At 49.9% G+C, this 20,818-nt stretch overlaps 1 protein-coding gene across 4 annotated transcripts in view; it reads right to left on the bottom strand.

Moving 5' to 3' along the window:
* PRKCB (protein kinase C beta) overlaps positions 1-20,818 on the bottom strand; it is a 221,053-nt gene that overhangs the window by 82,508 nt on the left and 117,727 nt on the right. For all 4 annotated transcript variants that reach the window (XM_067534305.1, XM_067534306.1, XM_067534304.1 and 1 more), the window contains 2 exons: positions 18,106-18,217; positions 15,925-16,053 (listed from right to left, as the gene is read on the bottom strand). In XM_067534305.1, coding sequence (XP_067390406.1) covers positions 15,925-16,053; positions 18,106-18,217 — 241 coding nt within the window. The remainder of the gene's footprint in view (positions 1-15,924; positions 16,054-18,105; positions 18,218-20,818) is intronic.

Raw genomic sequence — 20,818 nt, 5'->3', positions numbered from 1 at the left:
TTGAGATCATACAATGCACAGGAACAGTGAGCCCTTCTCCTTCGATAAGCACCTGAGAGCTGGGAGATGCTTGGAAATCCACGGGAGGGAGGAGAAGGTATGGTATATTGCCAAGAACTCCCCAGTAACTATTCCCTGGGCAGAGGTGCCCAGCCTTTGCACCCTCTGGTCCCACTACGTAGCAGCAGGACTTTCTTGCCCAGTGGCCAGCCGAGGGTGAAATGCACACGGCACAAACCATTTCACACCCCGTCGTAGGTGGGATTTCGGAGGGAGGGAGTGCTTAGAAGAGGCTGACCTACTGCACAGCACCATCGCTTCCAGCAGCATGCACCATCCCAGCCCCAAACAGTACGTCCACGCAGCAAAAAACCACGGCAGGAGTCCCGGAGCCTAGGTCAACTGACTTGGGCATGGACCGGGGGGCTAAAAATAGCAGCGCTGACATTCAGGCTCGGGCTGGAGCCCGGGCTCCGAGACCCTCCTGCCTTGCCACATTTCAGAACCCAGGCTCCAGCTCACGCCTAAATGTCCACATAGTTGACTCAGGCTCTGAGGCACTGTCACAGCCCCCCTCCCTTCCATGTAGACATAAGCAAAACGACTGCAGTCCAGTGAGTGTACGGAATGCAGATTAACACCCAAGTGCATTAAATCATTTAATTAATATGCTGCAGAAGAATATATTTGCACATAATAGGAAAAAGCACAGGACTCATTAAGGTTGCATCTTCTTGGGCTGGTGGTTATTAATTAATGCACTTCCAGCTCGTTTATCTAATCACGGCATAATTGGTTCCAGTTTTGGTCAATGTTCTACTTCATCAACTCGGTAAACAGCAAGGATTGAGTCCCCACAGCATGCGCCAGCGCCAAGGAAACAGCAAAAGGAAATATTTTTAAGATACTCAGCAGGTTTCTGCCACTCGCAAAGCCCCCATTGACAATCCCCCAGAAGATTGTTTTCTGCTTCCCCCAACCACCATGGGGTGCGAATACTGAACAGCCCACAGAACTACCCAGCGGGCATGGGTTTGGAACAGCCTGCTGTGCCAGGAGGACGGCCCCACCCCAGCTGGGGTGCCTGTGAGGACGCCGAAGGGGAAGGTCAGCTCTGAGCCAGATGGGCATTTAACCCAAGATGCCAGTTTACAAATGCAAATTTGATGTAGGTTTACCAAAAAAGGTTGGTGGACCGTAAAACTGCCCCTATATGGCAAGTTAGCCAGAGGTCTTGTTGGCTGCTGCTATATTCCACGCTCCCAAGATTAGAGTCATCAAAAGAGGCTCCTTAGTTTCAAACCTACATACAATCGATGCATCTTTCATTCTCTGGCATTGCCACGTCTCCTGGCAGGGAGCAGACAGATCGTCCAATCTACAGCACAGGCACTTCCCATTGGGAGCCAGCCGGCTACATGTGAATTAGATGGAACACGGTTCTGAACAGACTTGTGCAGCAGGCAAATCTAATTCCAACGAAGTTAGCAGCACAGAGCTGGAGAGGCAGTGCACCCAGAGAGCCCTTCACATGAACAGCTTTATCGCTGGAATTCTGTTTCGTGCTATGTGCAACACACTGCCTTGGAAAAGCATAAGCTGAGACGTAATAATGGACTTCAAGACAAGTCAATGACCTAGCTTCACATCCTCTTGCTCCTTCATTCCACAGACTCAAGTATTCACACCTCCTAATACAATAGGCTTAGAATAATCGGCCGCTACATTGGACGCTGTTACATTATGGAAGCAAAAACACTGATGACATTTTAATTTGCTACAATTTCCCATTTTATTCAGCGACGTCTTTTTCCTTTAATAAGATACTTGATCAAAGTCTGCCAGAGAACACAGGCTGTGAATATACATTCTCGCTTGTCCAGCACTAGCCAAATTACACCTTGTCACACTCCATCACTTCCTGCCTTTCACTTAAGGCAATATGTAAATGTACACACCACACTATCTACACTGCTGGAGCTCTTATGACGCCCCATTTTATTCCATATCAGCTAACGCACGGCGTTCCAGGAACTAGGATTAAATACAGTTGCCATTTCAGTTTTGCTTTAGAACAAACTGCATGCACAGGTGCAGCTGTAGTGCGTCCGGTGTGACTACTCTAAGAGAGCTCTCCTGTCAGCTTAATAACTCCGCCTCTTTGAGAGTCAGTCGCTATGTCAGAGAGCTTCTCCCACTAACATATCGCTGTCTACACAGGGGGTTAAGGTCGATATAACTACATTGCTGGGAGGGGAGGGGGATTTTTCACACCCCGAGAGATGTAGTTAGACTGACGTACGTACAAAAGAATGGCCATGCTGGGTCCGATCAATGGTCCACCTAGCCCAGTGTCCTGTCTGCCGACAGTGGTCAATGGAAGGTGCCTCAGAGAGAATGAACAGAACAAGTGATCATCAAGGGATCCTGCCCGTCGCCCATTCCCAGCCTCTGGGAAACAGCCATCCCTGCCTATCCTGGCTAATAGCCATTGATGGACCTATTCTCCAGGAGCTCATCTAATTCTTTCTGGAATCCCATTATAGTCTTGGCATCCTCTGGCAAGGAGTTCCACAGGTTGGCTGTGCGTTGTGTGAAGAAATACTTCCTTTGTTAGTTTTAAACCTGCTGCCTATTAATTTCATTTGGTGACCCCTAGTTTTTGTGTGATGGGAAGGAGTAAATAACGCTTCCTTATTTACTTTCTCCACACCAGTCATGATTCTATAGATATCTATCATATCCCCCTTAGTCATCTCTTTTCCAAGCTGAAAAGTCCCAGTCTTATTAATCTCTCATCATATGGAAGCTTTTCCATACCCCTAATCATGTTTGCTGCCCTTTTCTGTACCTTTTCCAATCCCCATATAACTTGTTTGAGATGGGGCGACCAGTTCTGCACGCAGTATTCAAGATGTAGACATACCATGGATTTATAAAGAGGCAATATGATATTTTCTGTCTTATTATCTATCCCTTTCCTAATGATCCCCAATACCGTTAGCTTTTTTGACTGCTGCTGCACACTGAATGGATGTTTGCAGAGAACTATCCCCCAATGACTCCCAAGATCTCTTTCTTGAGTGGTAACAGATAATTTAGAGCCCGTCATTTTATATGTCTCATTGGGATCATGTTTTCCAATGTGCATTGCTTTGCATTTATCAACCCTGAATTCCATCCAGTCTGTAGTGTAGAACAAGCCTAGCTCCTCTTGAAAGCCTGTGGAAGCTAGGTGCTTAACTCACCTAGGTGAGCTTGTGAATCTCACTAGGTGCCGGTCTGCATCTTGAGATGTTGAAATCCCTTTGGAACTTTGGGCAGCGTGATGCATGCGTGTCTGTAAAACAGTTCAGATAGACAGATGGAGCTCACACCCTCTACTCCATCGGAAGAAGAAATCAATGCTATTCTAATCGGATTTGTACAGAGGCCAAGAGGGGGGCAGAACATCCAGGCACTTAGTGTTGGTGGCAAAGGCAGCAACCGGACCAGAGCTGCTGTCAGGTTTGGAAGCAGCACAGTGACCCAGCCCTTCTCAGACCACATGTTGCCGCCGTCTAGCCACTTACTGACAGGTCCAAAAGTGCATTTCATTCTTATGTGCTCCTGAAAGGTCAGCCGGACGTTTCCCTGTGATCTGCAGCTATGTGAGAAGAACACAAGTTCGCTCGATTTATATCCTTAGCAAGAGAAGATTAGTCACCATGCAGGGCATGAGAGCTAACCCACGGGCTGGCTCCAGCCACCCTTCCTAACAGAGTTCAGCAAGACGGAATGGCTCTGAGCAGTGAATGTTATGGCTCAGGGCCGTGTTTTCAGACTCCACTGTAAGTTGTTTGGGTCAGGGACCATCTCTTTGTTAGAAGTTTATACAGCACCTCACACCATGGGGCTGCCGCTAGTAATATACATACACACGTACATCACTTCTAGCAGGAAGAAGGCAGGTTTCAATCACCTGCCATTTAATTTTTATAACCCCACACTACCAGTAGATCCTGTTCAATCACGTCCTCCCATTTCCTAGCTTTGTTCTTCTCAGCACTGCAGTGGCTGTGTCAAACTGCAGAGATCTAGATCGCACCCCCGAGAACTTGCAATTGACTGAGGTACTGGAGGCTCAGCCAAGTTTACTCTCCCGCCCTATGTCTGATTTGTCTATGTAGGCTGTCCGCTCTTTGGGGCAGGGTCTGTCTCACACTATGTGTCTGTACAGTACCTAACACCACGCTCAGTGTATCCCTAGCCTCTGTTTGCCAGAAGCTGGTAGTGGATGAGAGGGGATGAATCACTTGATGATTGCCCTGTTCTGTACATTCCCGCTGAAGCACCTGGCATTGGCCACTGTTGGACGACAGGACCCCGGGCTAGACGGACCATTGGTCTGGTTCAGTACGGCCGTTCTTATATTCTTAACACAATGTGCCTGATCTGTGTTGAAGCTCCAGCCACTACTGTAATACCAGTAATACAAGGGGCACGGCAAAAATAGATGAAACCTTAAACTTGGATGTTCAAGAGGAGGTTTTTTCTTAGCTATAATTTGCATAAAGTGATGCTAACACTAGCTGAAAGAGGAGCCATTAATCACGTCCCCAATGGAGCTGAGAACTCGAGTAGCCCAGAAAACAGAACTTCTGTGGGGCAGGAAACTCTGACATTTGAAAATCCCTTTTCATTCCAAATCAGAAAACAAGAGTCGAAATGTCAGAAACATCCAAACGACCTCATCGAAACTTTGTCACTTTGGATTTTTGTACTCTAACGAAAGGCAAAGCAACAAAGTTCAAACAAAAACTATTCCCACAAAACATTTCCATTTCATCTAATCAAATTTTCCAACAAATCAGTTTTTCATTGGAAAATTTCGAACCACCTCCACTGAGAGCCAAGCACATCCAAGGGGTCACTGCTCATCCAGTCGACTCCCCGCCCCCGGGGGTCCTGCTTTATGCACAGGCTGCCTTTTGCTAACATTTTCACTCTTCCCCTGTGGATCCCAATCAAACCCCAAACAACTCGTATCATCATCCTCGTCACGTCAAAAGGGGCTGCTCAGGCACTCACAGTTAAGTATGTGCTTAAGTGTTTGGTCAGATCAGGACCGGACTGCTCAGCGCCATAAAGGATCAGGTCCTCAAAGAACCAGCATTTTAGAAAGAGCTTCCGGCTGGATATGCGAGTGCCTTTCCTGGTCTTTGATTTCCAATCTCTCTCCCCATCCACCGATCAGAGATTGGCTATCCTGGAATCCTTGTTCGGAGCTGGGGAATTTCATAAAGCAGCAGCATTAAGATGGTGCTACTTATTTAAGCGGGGAACTGTGTTGTTAGATAAAACAGTGCCGTAAACAGTGAATTTTTAAATGCCGGGAACTCCAGAAAACCCTTGTGCTTCATAGCAGCACATGCCATTGCAGGCAACGGCGCTAATAAACCGGAGATTGCAGTATAGAGAACCACACTCCTGGGCATGCCCATTATCCAATTACATCAAGTCTATAGAATGAGAGGAGCTCTAACGGAGCCCTGTCCCTACCAGAAAGGGCTGATTAACAGCACAAATGCAAAGACTCGGCCTGCTGGGGCAGCTAAACAAGAGAGGCAGCTCAACGGGTCTCTGCTGCTGCTGTGGTCCCAGCGACAGCCCTGCTGAAGTGTAAATGCTGCGTCTGGGGCTGAGTCACAGCCCAGAATTGTTCCATGCATTATCGCATTAAAGTCCCACTGGCACCCAGGAGCCAGACCTTTCTCTTCCGAGGCACTCAAGGGCTGCAGCGCCAACCACAACGGCCTACACTCAAACTGCTAACCTTTGTATGCAGAGCAGCCCAGTGGGCAGGCAGCCTCCAGGCAGAGGTTGTTGGCCTAGCACAGCTCCAGAAATGCTAGTGATTGACACCTTCCTGGGTTATCCTGCCTGTAATCCAACCCAGGGGAAGTTATCCCCAGCCTCCTTCCTGTCCTGTACCACAGCAACGCAAAGAGCAGCGCATTTCGCCGGCGTTTGAGATGGATGGTTAACAAATGGGAACGGGCCTGCTTCAAAGTCCTTCAGGCGTCTAGTGCATGCACATTGGGGGCACGGGAGAGTCTGGCTGAAATTCAGGATTTTAGCCACCAATTCTGAGCCCCCCTGGTTCCAATAAAATATATAAATGTAGAGCGGATTAAAACAAATGAAGGAGACATGTCACGAAAAAGACGTTGCTTCTGTTGGACGGAATTTGGAAACTGACCCAGTCTTCGTTTCTCAAAAATTGTTCACAATTAAAAAAAAAAAAAAAAAATCAAAATAATAAATTGGCATTTTTTGTTGCCTGGAAAAAAATAAAATAAAACAAAACAAAATACCCACCTCCCCCCAGGTTTTCAGTAAATGAAAAGTATCCAAAAGAACCCTACCAAAGAGCAAAGGGCTTTTATGAATATTTAGATTTGGGCGGCGGGAAGGAGGGGGGAAGGGAAGCCATTTTTCTAATAAAAATAATTTTCCCCCACCAACTCTAATGTCTATAAAAATTCATCCAAGTCTCCGGTCTTCAGGCATTGTGTAACCACGCTGGAGTGGGTGACAGCTGGGGCTCAGATTTGCTGGGCACAGTGAGATAGTAGAAGGAACAAGCAGCTCGGTGAAAATATGGGAATGGCTTCAACAACGCGTTCTGCGCTCCGACAGATTGCACTAGCTCATTCAGTTGTTTTACAGGGTAGCAGCTCTCTCTCTGGCCCTGACGCCACCCTGTCGATACGGTCAATGCTGGTTCAGTGCTTGGTGACTATTCTGGAGGAGCACAGCCCAACCCCAGCTCGTGTGGTGGGCCCTCTTGGTTCCTGACTGGCAGCTGAGATGCTCTCACCAAGAAAGGGTGCTGCACTGGTCACCAACACCCTTCTGCTTCCACGACCAGTCCTAGTTCTCATGAAGAAGGGTCTCTCCCACAGCAGAAGAGCCCACAACCTGCACGGAGGCCTGCGCTGACCACTCACTGGGGCCTAAATAAATCCAGCGTTTCCCACTCTTGTGATTTTATCACCACTTTTGTGGTAGTTGGTGTTTTTCTTTGAAGGCCACGGCTCCTGCAGCCAGCTCATGAAATCTCAAATTTTGTTTAAAAAAAAGTGTGCATGTTTCCAGCACTCTCAGTTGCAGAGAAAAGCTTGAAAACTGGACCCAAGGGCCCCCTGGGGACAGAAACCAGACGACAAAATCAAAAATGTATCATATAAAAAAACTCTTGTGGTTTCTAAGCCAGTTGCATGATTTGAGGCTTGACTAATACCAGAGACAATGAATTTTGACTGGGCAAGTTGAAAGACTAAGCCAGAAACCCTTTCCAGGAATGGACGTGGATTCTGGGCAAACCGGACATTGGACAGGCGGGAGAGAAGGCTTGCATGGTTTAAGAACATAAGAACGGCCATACTGGGTCAGACCAATGGTCCATCTTGCCCAGTATCTGGTCTGCTGACAGTGGCCAATGCCAGGTGCTTCACAGGGAATGAACAGCCCGGGGCAGTCATCGAGTGATCCAACGTGTCGTCCAATCCCCGCTTCTAGCAATCAGAGGTTTAGGGACACTCAGAGCATGGGGTTGCATCCCTGACCATTGTGGCTAACAGCCATGGATGTACCTATCCTCCAGGAACGTCTCTAGTTCTTTTTTGAACCCCGTTTCTGCTCGCCTGAGTTTCCAAGTGACGAACTCCCTGCTTGGAGGCCTCCCAGAAGCGGGTGCTTAGGAGGGAACAGACTGGAAGGAGGGTCTGGACCTGGGAAAGGGGTTCCGCATGTCCAGGGCAGCATGGAAAGATGCACAGAGAGCACACTGGTGGAGTGGCGCTGGAGCTGGAGCTGGGTTGAAGGGCTCGAAGTGTAGGTCTGAGAAGGCAGTGGAGGGATTCAGAGAAGAGGGTGACGTGGGGCTCGTCTACACTAGAAGTGCAACAGCAGCGCAGCTGCACCAACGCTTGCACAGGCGTTCTATGCTGACAGGAGAGAGCTCTCCCATCCACATAATTACTCCACCTCCGCAAGCGGCAGTAACTGTGTTGATGGGAGACGCTCTCCTGCCGACATAGCGCTGTCCACACCAGCGCTCGGTGTAACTTACGTTGCTCAGGGGAGTGGCTTATTCACAAGCCCGTGCTCAGATCAGTGGGTGCGTGTTTGCATGGAGTCCACGATCAGAAGTGGGGAGCAGGCAGCCCCGCAGGGTTTTCACTCCGGAGACACACCCTGGAATGCATGCACACGGCTGGGCCGACAGCTGCACTTCCCAAAACCCACCCTCACAACCTCTGGCCAGTCATTCAGAATGCAGGCTAGCAACTTTACCGTCTCACTCTCTGGGTTCCCAGTCAGTGCCCGTCGCTGGGATCTCACGGCACAAGGCTCACCGGGCAGCGTGATGTCAGGCCGCATGGAGAAGTCCAGAAGCAAGAGAATTTGATTTGAGGGGGCCTGCCCCAAAACCCCGCTATGGGGAGGGCGGTGACTGACCACAGACTCCCCCCCCAGCAACAGCTCGCCCAGCATGTCACATTAGAAAGTGCCAGTCACCTCCCAGAACTGTTCCCTGTCCCTGGTGATGAACAGGAGACGCCTCATCCTAATCCCAGGGAAGATGAAGGGCTGAACGGACACGAGCAATACACGGCTCTCTGAAAAGGTCACTGCTCCACTCAACGCTGCTTTTGAGAAGAAAACAACACCTAATTGGAAGCTGCTTCTACGGCAGACACAGGGAAAACATCCATAACTGCTCCTCATGTGTCAGTGCCTCTCGGAAACGGGCATCTCCCATCCTGGGCGGTGTCGGCAGCATCCACAGACACTGAAGCTATTCCGGCACTGTAAGCCTTGCGCCCACATTTCAAAACAGCCCCCTTTGCCTTCTCAGACGGAGGCTGACAGGGAAGGGACGGAGACACCCGGTTTCTTTGGCTCAGTGTAAGACCAACTGCATGGCAGGACCATAGCCCGTCACCTCCTGGGCTGTGTATCCGACAGAGGGGATGGAGCCAGAACATGACCTGACCCGGGGGAAGGGGGGAATCTTAGTCCCAAATTTGTTGTCTCAGCTAGATGGTGACTTGGGCAGGTGGGGCCAGCTGAGGCTGGAGGCAGGGTAGACAGGAGCTGCTGCATGCTCCACACATGCAGTGGAAAGAGGATGGAAGCTGTGGGAGGGCAGAGGGAAGGGCTACCAATGCCCTTGGCACTGGATTGACTAGTTAACCTCAACTTCCTGCATTTCAGAGCAGGGGGCGGGTGGCTGACCCCAGAACCAAGGGTGCGTGCGGTAGGCAAGTGACGTGGCAGGGCTGCGGAGATCACACACCATCAGGAACGAGGGAGCTTTTACAGACCAACGAGAAAATCCCAGCCTCCAGGTGTCAGCAGGGTCCTGGGGTCACAAGAGTGGGAGCCAAGGTAGGGTTCAGCCTGACATCTCCTGAAAGGCCTCACAGAGGGGGTCTGTTCTGAGGAAGGACTGAAGGGGCAGGAGAAGGGGCAGCGTGGCGGGGGGGGACATCAGGACAGAGGGCTGAGCAGAGCAAATGGAAAAGTGGAGCTGGGACCATCAGCACAAAGGTTCTGTCGCTTCTGTTCTCCAAACTGCTTCCCCAGCGGGACAGCGGAGAAGTGACCACACGCACACTGCGAGTGGCTAACGAGCAGTAGCACAACAGCTGGTGTAACAGGTGCTGAGGGGACCAGGTGTTTGCTTTACAGCCTGCAGAACACAGCTATGCAAATCAAACAGCCATCAGCTGGCACGATGCACCGCCGTGCCCTGCCAGTCTGGTAACATCTCCCCGTCCATCTCCTCTGCGGCGTTCCTGCGTTGTTGCTATGCCTGGCCACACAAAGAAAGTGTGCAGCATACACAGGAACAGCCAGCCTGAATCAGAGCTAGGGGCCTTCAAGCCCAGGTTCCTGTTTCCAGCTGTGGCCAGCCCCACATGCCGCAGAGCAAGGTGCAAGAAGATTCACAATAGGCAGATGAGGGATATCTGCCCTCCACATTAACTGTCACGGGTTGGGATGAAGCCTTGAGATTGACAAACTCTTAAATGGGAGGTTTAATAACTTTTCCGTGGTTTTTGTTACCATCAACTGGAACTCCGGATAGTCTTGTTACACCTATAAACAGCCTCTTTCTTTTTTGAATCTTGGTATGTTTTTGGCCTTAACAATTTCCTGTGGCAGTGAGTTCCACAGTCCAATTACAAACAGTGTGAGAAAGTTTTTCCTTTTATTGATTTTCAATTTGCCACCTTTTAATTTCAATTAATGTTCTCTTGTTCTTCTGTTCCTAGACCAAACAACTATTTCTGCTGCCTTAAACCAGATCGAAAGCTCCAAAAGCACGACTGGCAGGGAGCCACAGCCAATGCTTATTTTCCTTAGCAACACTTGCTCCAAAACGGATAGACTTATGTCACTCTGTAAAGAGCCAGAAACATCAATGCTGCCACCCACACAGGCTATTAAGCCGATTGCCACATCAACCACAACCCATTCCTCACCCCAAATTGATCTTCACTTCCCTTCATTGCGGCCATCCTAACCAACACAGCTGTTTGTGTCTCCTTAAAGGTAAAATATTTAAGCCTTCATAAAACAAGGAGCCTCGCCATTTATTGGACTCATGGGCACACTTATTACACACACACCATTAGAGTGGACAGAAGACATTTTTCCAATCCAAACACATTGCATTTTGAGATGCAGCAGCAGCACCAAGAGCTCTGGTACCACAGAGAGGAAAGAATATCGTCCCGCCCTGTGCTTACCTAAAAGAATGGTCCAGCAAGTTGGTAGCACCTGCACGAACCAGCAAGCAGGAGTCACCCACGAAAGGGGAGACACGTCTAATGAGTTCACAGGGGCTTTGCATGGGAATCCTGGTCTGGAAGGCCTGACCCAGCTCCTGCTGGAGTCCATGGAAAGCCTGTCTTGGACTCAACCAGCACCTGGAGCGGACCACTGTGCTGCACCTCTTCCACGCGCTGAAGGAGCCAAGAGAAAGTGTCTGGTTCTGGGCAGTCTCACCCGGGGGTGGGGGAAGGTGGGAACATGCATTGCTGAACGGCTTCAACAAATATTTAGGGTTTCGATTCTTTGTCAGAAGGTTTGATTTTATGAATTCCATGAGATTTGGGTTCCCATCCGGTCGTTCCCAGCCACACCTGAGGCCAGTCAGATCCCATGGTGAGTTACCGCCGGGATTTTGTCCCGCCCTATCCTATACGATACCCGCTGCCATGCTCTGCTGAGTGGGAAACAGATTTAGCATTGGAATAGACTCTCATTTCTGCCGTGCCCCCCGTCAGAGCGTCTGGGCGCCGGCAATGAAGACTGCCATTCAAAAAGTGTATTCCTACACCAACACTGCCCCCTGCACGGGCTCTCTGCGTATGACAGGGCGGGGGCGCCGGTTTGTGACCAACGGCCATTCCCAGCTGGGAGAGGATGGGCTTTCGCCTCGCACACGAGTGCTGCTGCCCCGGCCTGCCAGCACCTGGGAGCGGGTCATGGCTGGACGGTGCCGGGGGCTGAGACGTGTCGCACAGTCCGTGCATCGGCGGGGGGGGGAAATAGGGATGTTCCAACAAACCCAGGACAGACTGAGGCTGATCTGCCAGGCCTCTGGACAGAAGCAGGAAGCAATTCCTGAAGAGGGAGCTCCACAGACGCCTGGGCAAAGGAAGGGGACTCGGGAAGGTGGCTTTTCCGCAGCGTTATTCAACTCTCATCACAGCCAAGAGGCAGCTGTCCCACCCCCCTCACGCCTAAAACTCCCAGCAGTGTCCCTTGAGTTCGGCAATCCCAGCTCTGCAGACACCTGGTGCTCTCAGCACCCCGGGCACGTCCGTCATCTTGGGCGTAGCTGAAGGAAAGCGCAGGCCCAATGAGACAAGAGCCTCTCGGCTGTACCCGCCAGGCTCCGAATAAATTTGCACCGAGCGCTGCCCGCAATGACAGACTTTGCAGGCCATTTATGGGACTGTGCTGCTACCTAGAGGATAACGTGCAATGTGCATCCCACCTGTTCACAGACTGCACTGCGCATGCTACACGGACATGATCCGTGTGGAGGCAAAGAGCCAAGCAGGTCTAAAACACAAGTGTTCACCAGACGGCGATTAGCATCTGAGCTGTCACTGTTCAACTCGCAATGCTGCAGGCAAATCATTCAGCCTTTAGGAGTCAGGTTTCACACTGAATCTGAGCATTCACAAAGAAAACAGAATATGGCAAGCCCTTCCTGTGGAAAACGCTGCGTTTTCGAAAAAAATCCTCAACTCAAATCAGGAGAAAAAGTACAGCAGATCTTTTAGAAAGCAGATCTTTTAGAAAGACACCCTGTCCTGATTTAAAGACTCCAAGTGACAAAAAATCCACCATACCCCTAGGCAAGTTCTTCTAGTGGTTAATCACTGTCACCATTAAAAATAAGGCACCAATTTTTAGTCTGAATTTTCCAGTTTCAACTTCCAGCCATTGGATCTCGTTCTGCTTTAGTCTGCTACATTAAAGACCCCTCTGCTGCCAGAAATATTCTCTTCATTCAGGTACTTGTAAACCACAACCAAGTCACCTCTTAACCTTCTCTTGGACAAGCTAAACAGATTGAGCTTCTTAAGTCTCTCACTTGAAGGCAGGTTTTCCCAACCTTGAATCATTCTTGGGGCTCTTTTCTGAACCCTTTCTTATTTCATTCCATAGGCATTATTTTCTCTCTCTCTCTGGCTCCTTAGGCATTCCCACCTAGTCATCCAGGCATGTGCCAGCTCAGACACCAGGGCTCCCTGCACTTCTGTGCCCACTCAATACACTCTACAACAAGGATTTTTTTTAATTGCTTAATTTTACTATCCTGTTACTCACATCGCAAACTGCAAGCCTCAGTCACCAGGGCTTTTTCAAATACCTGGGAGGTCCCTGAATGCCTCAGAACAACACTCCCCTTTCTCTGCACAATTCAGAGGGGGACACACTGGTAAAAGAAGTGTGAGGGTGGTGGAGGGAGAGGAGGATGTAGGTAGAGGAGGGGAGAGAAAGATGATCTCCCCTTCAGAATACCGCTGCAGAGAGTTTGTCTTTTCAGATGAGTGGAATCCCAGTCTCCCAGCACAAACACGATTCAGATCATCTTAGCTGCAGTCAGCCTGTGACCATTTCAGACTGAACAAGAAACTGAGGAGCTGTTCTGTGTTTGGCAACAGAACAAGAGTCCTCAGAGCCAGCCTCATCCACTTTGAGGCACTTGGAAGAGAGGCAGGTGATCAGGAACACTCAGCATGGATTCATGCCTGACCAACCTGATTGCCTTCTGTGAAGACGTGACTGGCTGTGTGGATGTGGGGAAAGCGGTGGACGTGATATACCTTGACTTTAGCAAAGCTTCTGATACGGTCTCCCACAGTATTCTTGCTAGCAAGTTAAAGAAGTATGGGTTGGAATAATGGACTATAAGGTGGATAGAGAATGGGCTCAACGGGTAGTGATCAATGGCTCCATGTCTAGCTGGCAGCCAGTCACAAGCGGAGTGCCCCAGGGGTCGGTGCAAGGGCTGGTTTTATTCAACATCTTCATTAATGATCTGGAGGATGGGGTAGATTGCACCCTCAACAAGTTTGCAGTTGACACTAAGCTGGGAGGAGTGGTAGAATGCTGGAGGGCAGGAATAGGATCCAGAGTGACCTAGACAAATTGGAGGATTGGGCCAAAAGAAATCTCATGAGGTTCAACAAGGACAAGTGCAGAGTTTTCCACGTAAGATGGAAGAATCCCATGCACAGCTACAGACTGGGGACCAACGGGCTAGGCAGCAGTTCTGCAGAAAAGGACCTGGGGATTACAGTGGACAAGAAGCTGGATATGAGTCAGCAGTGTGCCCTGGTTGCCAAGAAGGCTAATAGCATATTGGGCTGTATTAGTAGAAACATTGCCAGCAGATCACAGGAAGTGATTATTCCCCTCTATTCGGCACTGATGAGGCCCCATTTGGAGTATTGTGTCCAGTTTTGGGCCCACCACTACAGAAAGGATGTGGACAAATTGGACAGAGTCCAGAGAAGGGCAACAAAAATGATGAGGGGGCTGGAGCACAGGACTTATGAGGAGAGGCTGAGGGAAGTAGGCTTGTTTAGTCTGCAGAAGAGAAGAATGAGGGGGGATTTGATAGCAGCCTTTAACTGCCTGAAGGGGGTTCCAGGGAGGATGGAGCTAGGCTGTTCTCAGTGGTGTCAGATGACAGAACTAGGAGCAATGGTCTCAAGTTGCAGTGGGGAGGTCTAGGTTGGACATTAGGAAAAATATTTTCACTAGGCAGGTGGTGAAGCACTGGAATGGGTTACCTAGGGAGGTGGTAGAATCTCCATCTTCAGAGGTTTTTAAGCCGCGGCTTGACAGCCCTGGCTGGGATGGTTTAGCTGAGGTTAGTCCTGCTTTGAGCAGGGGTTGGACTAGATACCTGCTGAGGTCCCTTCCAACCCTCATCTTCTAGGATTCGATGATTTCAAAGCTAGGCCCCAGAGGTGGGGGTGCTGTGGACCGAATGCTGACCAGGGAGCATCTGAGCACAAAATCAGAATCTCCTCCAGATCTGCATTGCAGGAAGCTGTCTGCTAGTTTGCTACAGAAAGAGCCACAGAGAGCTGGGAGATCCCAGAGAGCAGGATTCAGCCCTTGTTACAGAAAGATGAGTCCGATATTAATGGAGTATTCAGAAAGCCAGGCTGGCCTTCGAGGGGTGCGGAGGGTTGTACCAGAGACACATCGGCCTTGATCTGTCCCTTCAATAGTTTTGTACCCTTCCTGTTCTCTGCACAGGCCCCAGACACAGAACTGTGCAGGCCTCTTGATAATAATCCCTGGTTACCGAGACTAGCTAGCGTGGGAACAGTGCAGGAGCAGCGACGTTAGCACCAGCCTGAGCTCTCCTTCCTTTCAGTGGGGCCACGCATCACATTCAGTCTTCAAGAGAAACCACCGCATGTGTTCTCAGAGTCAGCTTCTGTCCCTCCCAGACCCCTCCTCTCTCTGCCTCAAACTCAGTGCAAGCTGTCAGCTGGACAAGGTGTTCCTCCACTGGTCTTCAGCTGCTGGTCTCTCCTGCAGTTACCCTACACAAAGGAATCAAGATCCCTTACAAACACTTGTCTGGCTTCTGCTACCAGAAATGGAAACTCAGGGCTTATTGGAGGCAGAGAATAATCCTCTCTGGAGTCCCCATGGCCTTTCTTTTCTCTCTCACCTTCTGCATTTGCACATGTCCTGTGTGCGAGACACCACAAGGGGGCTCTGATGCTTCATGTTTTCTTCCTGCAGATGCTGCCCTCCCTGAGTTTCCCCCTATATATCTGCAAAATACCAGTTGATCAAATGTGCCCTATGCATGGATTATGGAGCCAGCTGGCAATAAACCTGCCTGGCTTCGGGGAACCTGCACCCACCGGCATTAAAGGATTGTTCTGGCATGTTACAGCTGGCCCTGAGAAGCACCAAGCGATCAGCAGAACATTGTTACTCGCTTTGTGTTCGTGCTTAGAGACCTGTGCCCCATTGTCTTAGATGCTGTACAAACATACAGATCCCTCCCTCCAAAAGCTTGCTTTCTAAGTCTGGGACACAACAGCAGGACAAGCAGATGGTGGAGGCGGTTTGGAGTTGTCAGATTATTAAACCCGCTGGATCAGGAAGAAGAGGCTGAGTCCTACCCAGAGAATTAAGAGGGCATTTCTACCAAACTCACCACTGCACGGACATGAGTAGCTTCAGCTCAAATTCCATCTGTCAGAAAGCACTTGCACACACCAGACGTTTACGCCAAGTTTCCATACCAGTAAGTCCCAATAGTGAGGGACTGGAGGAGTCCGCATTTGCACAGCAGAGCCGTAAACTTACCTACAACGGTGAGAACTTCTTTTTCTATATCAGCCTTGATGTGTATCCGGCCTCTGCGCTCAGTGTGGTCCGTGCCACATAGGCTCGGGACATTCATCACACAGCGTTTGTGGACATTCATCATACAGGCTGCACAGAAGGAAACAGAAACACTTACTCCACAGCAGGAGAGAAGTTTACATTCCCCAGTCTTAGCTCCTAGTCGGATCTCGCCTGGAAGCTCTGAATAGAGCAGGGTGAGAAGTTGAGCCTCCTCTGAGATGGGCATGATTGTAGAGGAATCCGGTCCAAATACAGGCCCCGGTTCTGCAGATGAACCTTTGGGCCCGGGCAGAGTCCCACTGGGTTGCTTCAGCAGAGCTCTGCATATACAGCGGGCTCCACTGCCAGGGTCTTCATCAGAGGATCAAGGCCAGGAACATCTTAATGCTTTTTCTGCTGGCTTTAATCACCACGGTGGGACTTTGCACAGCTGATCAGATTTCTTCTCCCATAACGCCCATGTTACAACACTATGTATTAGGTTGAATTTGTCAGTGCTCAGGAGAGAGAGAGAGAGAGAGTGTGTGTGTGTTGAATTTGTGTAAAAACATGATTTCTACTTGGTGACATTTTGAGAGTGAGAATCGATTAGCAGTTCCTGCACCAATCAGCAAGTTGTTATGTTTGTGGGGAAACGAGCACTTCATAGACATTGGCGAGTGCAGTCCCTGGCGGCTGGGCAGAGCTGTTATTAAAGCAGAGGCTCAGGATTCATCGCCAGCACTGCTAGTTATTGCCTACCCCCATTGTAACAGAGATGCCATTTGCTTAATTAGCATCTGAGAAATGAAAAGATCTGTGTCATTCCTCTGATGAATTCCACCAATGACTGCACTTCCACACCCGCATTAGCGCAGCGAAAAGGCTTTCTCTGTTGAAAGCTGCATAAACCGTAGGGCGTTCTGTCACTACCGCGGGACAGCCGCAGGAGGGCGCTGAAAGCCAGCACATAAGGGATTCAGTCTCCTTGAAGCTACATGGTTTGAAATTCCCACAGGTTTCGCCTCTCGCTCCCCCTCTCCCCATACAAAGCACACGTCCCTGCAATGCTTCACACTGTCCCCTGCCAATGTACCACAGCCCTGCAGAAGAGGGATCACGTCTAGGATCGGGGGGATTCAGTCTAGCTCATTAAATGTGCCGAAGGGGACAGAGGCCCCCATCTCCCTGGGAATTGCAACCCCTTACAGCTTGTCTCAGGAAGGAGATGGAACCATCATTAAATGGTATGGGCCGCTGGTCACGTCCAGACTGGGCTGGATTTGAACCCTTGACCTATTGTTGAGAGGCTCCTACCAAGCCCCTCAGCCACCCAACTCTGGAAGCAGGCAGCACCGTGGGGACTGCATACCAGCGTCCCTTGGGGCGTGGGAAAAAGTGATGACGAAGGAAAAAATGCTGGAAAAATCTTCCCTCACCTCCTTTTCAGTCAGCCTTAAAGAGGGCTGGCCAAGAAGGCAAGACTAACCAAGAGACTCAGGCCATTCATCGTTTCTGGTCCCAGCCAGGGAGCGCCTCTGCTCTTCCCCTTCCAGATCCCTAGGCCATTCTGGTCTTCCCTTCCAACACAGCAGGGAGGCGTGACCACTGGGGGGACACTGTGAACATGGCTTTCAGGGTCAGGGCTTGGAGTTTCAGTCATGCAGGGGGGCCGCACATCCTTCTGGATCTCTGCTTTCTGACCAGGACCTGAGGAAAGCCTCCCTCCACCCCCACTTCCAAGGTTACTTCTGAGAAATGAGGCAGGGAAGGGGAGACGTGCAATTTTGCCCACAGTGAATCTGACGGATGTGCAGAAGAGAGTTCCCAATTTGTTGTTCCCTTTCTGCTATGCCCTGCCCGAGCTCTCGCGGGCATGGACTGTCCCCTCCTGGACATCAGGAAAGCACCCAGCAAGCATCACAGCACACAGGTAGTGATTCATGACTAATACAATGCACATTTCACCCTAACACGCTGTAGTCCGGCTTGACGCATGGAGACAGGACGTGAAATCCTGGCCCCACTGAAGTCGATGCAAGTTTTGCCCTGAGACTTCAGTGCAGCCAGGATTTCATCCTTGGGCATGTGCACCAGAGCCCCAGAGACACGCCCTGCCTCTTTATATCAGCGGTGGCCATGACACAGAGCTTCACTTACTGTCACATTTCATCCCTTGGTGGATGAGTCCATACAGTAACGAGCCACAGTGGTCACAGAAGGTGGGACTGGAGTACGTGTGGATTTTAAATTTGTGCTTGCTCCTTGGATCCTAAAAGGGGAAAAAAAAAAAAAGAGAGAGTTAAAGGTAGTTCGTGGACTTATACCAAACATCAGCATGGAGCCACAAAGATCCAGTGACATTTAATTAAAAGCAACGAAGTCACTTATTTGATGTATTAGGTCTTAGCCTGCAGGCCACCAGGGTGAAATTAACCCTGTGCAGAGAGCCTGCACAAAGCCTGTTCCGGTGGATATACTGCACTCACCAGGCCTCGTGACTTCTTAACAGCAAGGTGGGAAAAGATATTCAAGACCTCCATCCATGTTGAGATCGCACAATAAACATCCTTACGCTCTGAAGCCAACCAGCCAGTCTGTTCTTAGGGAATCACATCACTCTGAAGAAGAAACTAATCCAATTCTTTCTGATGTTTTGAGTGTTTTTTAAGCCAACTATGCACTTTCCCCAAACAGCCCAGCACCCTACCTAAGCGAGTCCTATGGACCCTGGGCCCCCTTTGCAGCGGTGTAGCACCCCTTTCCGGTGCTGGGAGAGCTCTACAATCTAGTGGAGACCGGCTGGAAGCAGAAGCCAGACAAATAAAGCACAAACTGTTAACAGGGAGGGCGACTGGCTGTTTGAACAAATGGTGGACTCCCAATCTCTTCTGGCTTCAGAGCAAGGCTGGATGCCTTCTTGGAAATTACGCTTCAGCCAAACCACAGATTATTGCACTCAGTGCTGGGGTAACTGGGCGGCGTTTCCTGGCTTGTATCATACAGGGTCAGACCAAATGATCTAACCGTCCTTTCTGACTTTACCTCCAATTCTATCGAAGAACCTAAGATCCTGTGGTTACTGGAAGCAGCTGGGGTGATGCGGCCTTCAGTAATATGGGGTGAACGGCACACTCTTATGAATCCCAGAAGCCCAACCAGAAGAGACAGAAGTGTCCAATGTAAATCACGACTAGCTCTTGGACTTCCATTTTGCAGGGGCTTTTGACATTCCAAAGTTTGGCTTTGTTCCAATTTGGAATGAAAACCAAAATCTTGGGGATGGTCACCACAGCGCGAATGGCGCCCCAGCTCCAGGGTGCTCTGCCCAACAGGTTCCCCAAAGCCTGGATGCCTGGTACCCAGCTCTGGGGAAGTCCTGCATTTGAACTGCCACGGAGCCGGGCGGGTGAGCTAGCCGGGAGCCAAGCAGGGTTTTGTCATGGCCCCGCCTGGGTTCCACTGCAGCTTCACCGGACTAGAACCTGTCCCCACAAATGTTTCCGTTTGAATGAAAGTCGGAAAATTCCGACAGCAACACACCAAAAAAACCAAAACGTTTTGCTGGAATTTTTCCAACCAGCTGGAGTCATTACACAGAATATTGTGTTGTATTGTATTGCATTGTGGATCTGTGTCCCCCTTTGGGTGAGGAATGCAATACAAGCCAATCATGGCTGGGCCAGGTTTTCTCCCTGTATCTGTTACCCCTTTCCCAACCATTGCTATTGCTGCAGGGGGGAACCTGTACAATTACAGAGGGCACCAAGAACAGAGAACAGAACATCAACAAATGGAAAACAAAAAGCAAGTGCTGGCAGCAGAAACAGCTTTTTCTGCATTCTCCTCCTGTGTAATTGAAGCCCAATTCACCAGCCCACTTTGTAAATTTTAGTTAGCTGCAATCCATCCTGAATTCATCCTGGAGAAGTGTCACTTCACAGCCATTTATAAACTCTGGCTTTCATTGGATTACGGTAAGAGCAGAGCCTCCGCACGTCATTCTGATATCTAAAACTCCGGGCATCACTCGGAGTTAAAATTCTCAGGAATCCAAATCAGATTCTATGTCAGATCTTGCTGGGAACTACGCCTGCCTCCCAGACCCGACTGTGTAGTTAAAGGGAGGGTTTAGCCACCCAGAAGGAGGATAATTTTCCCACAATGGGAACTTTGCTGGGAATCCCAGAGAGGAGCCCAGCTCCTTCCTCCTGCATGACACTCAACTGCAGGCAACTCCTGCATCCTTGATTGAGGTTGGGCAGGCCATAGTCAGACCCACACCCGAGGACATCCCATTCTCCGTTTGTTTCTTTTCTCTACCTCTTCCGATGCATAGCATCATACTGAGCTCCAATGTCATTGCTCCTCAGCCAGGAGCCTGTAGCGTTTCACAGTGTAAAGAGAATCATTTTTCACGATTAGTTGGGGCACTTTGATGGACTCGGTAGGTCCATCCCATTTTGTCTTGGCCAGATTCTGAGCACTGAGACGGGACATGTCCTCCCCTGATTCTCCAGCAGTTGCATCCCCTTTTCCATAGGGGCGTGGGTCACTCTTTCCTGTAGCACTGTTTCCAGAGCTGGAGGCTTCGCTGCATCACACTGAGATGCAACTCATGACCAGCGCACCCTGCTTGTCCAATCTGCTGAGATTGTTTGAAACATTTCTTTGGGGGGGAAGGGAGAGAAGGGGAGATGACATGACATTGAATGTACAACGGTCCAACCCTCATCACAGTTTCATCAGGTGTCATCCTGACATTGCTGCATGTTCCCCAGGGCTCCTGCATCTGATCAGGAACTGAAGGAAGCCTGGGCAGCTGAGTTAATGACACCACCAGTTTCACCTTTGAGGAAAGCAGCTACGCCTG

The sequence above is a fragment of the Emydura macquarii genome, unplaced genomic scaffold (genome assembly GCF_026122565.2).
Source record: "Emydura macquarii macquarii isolate MOO-44397 ecotype Brisbane River unplaced genomic scaffold, CSIRO-AGI_Emac_v2 contig_3390, whole genome shotgun sequence".
NCBI lineage: Eukaryota > Metazoa > Chordata > Testudines > Chelidae > Emydura > Emydura macquarii.
Note: the sequence above shows the minus strand (reverse complement) of the source record. Positions and strands in the feature narration are given on the sequence as shown.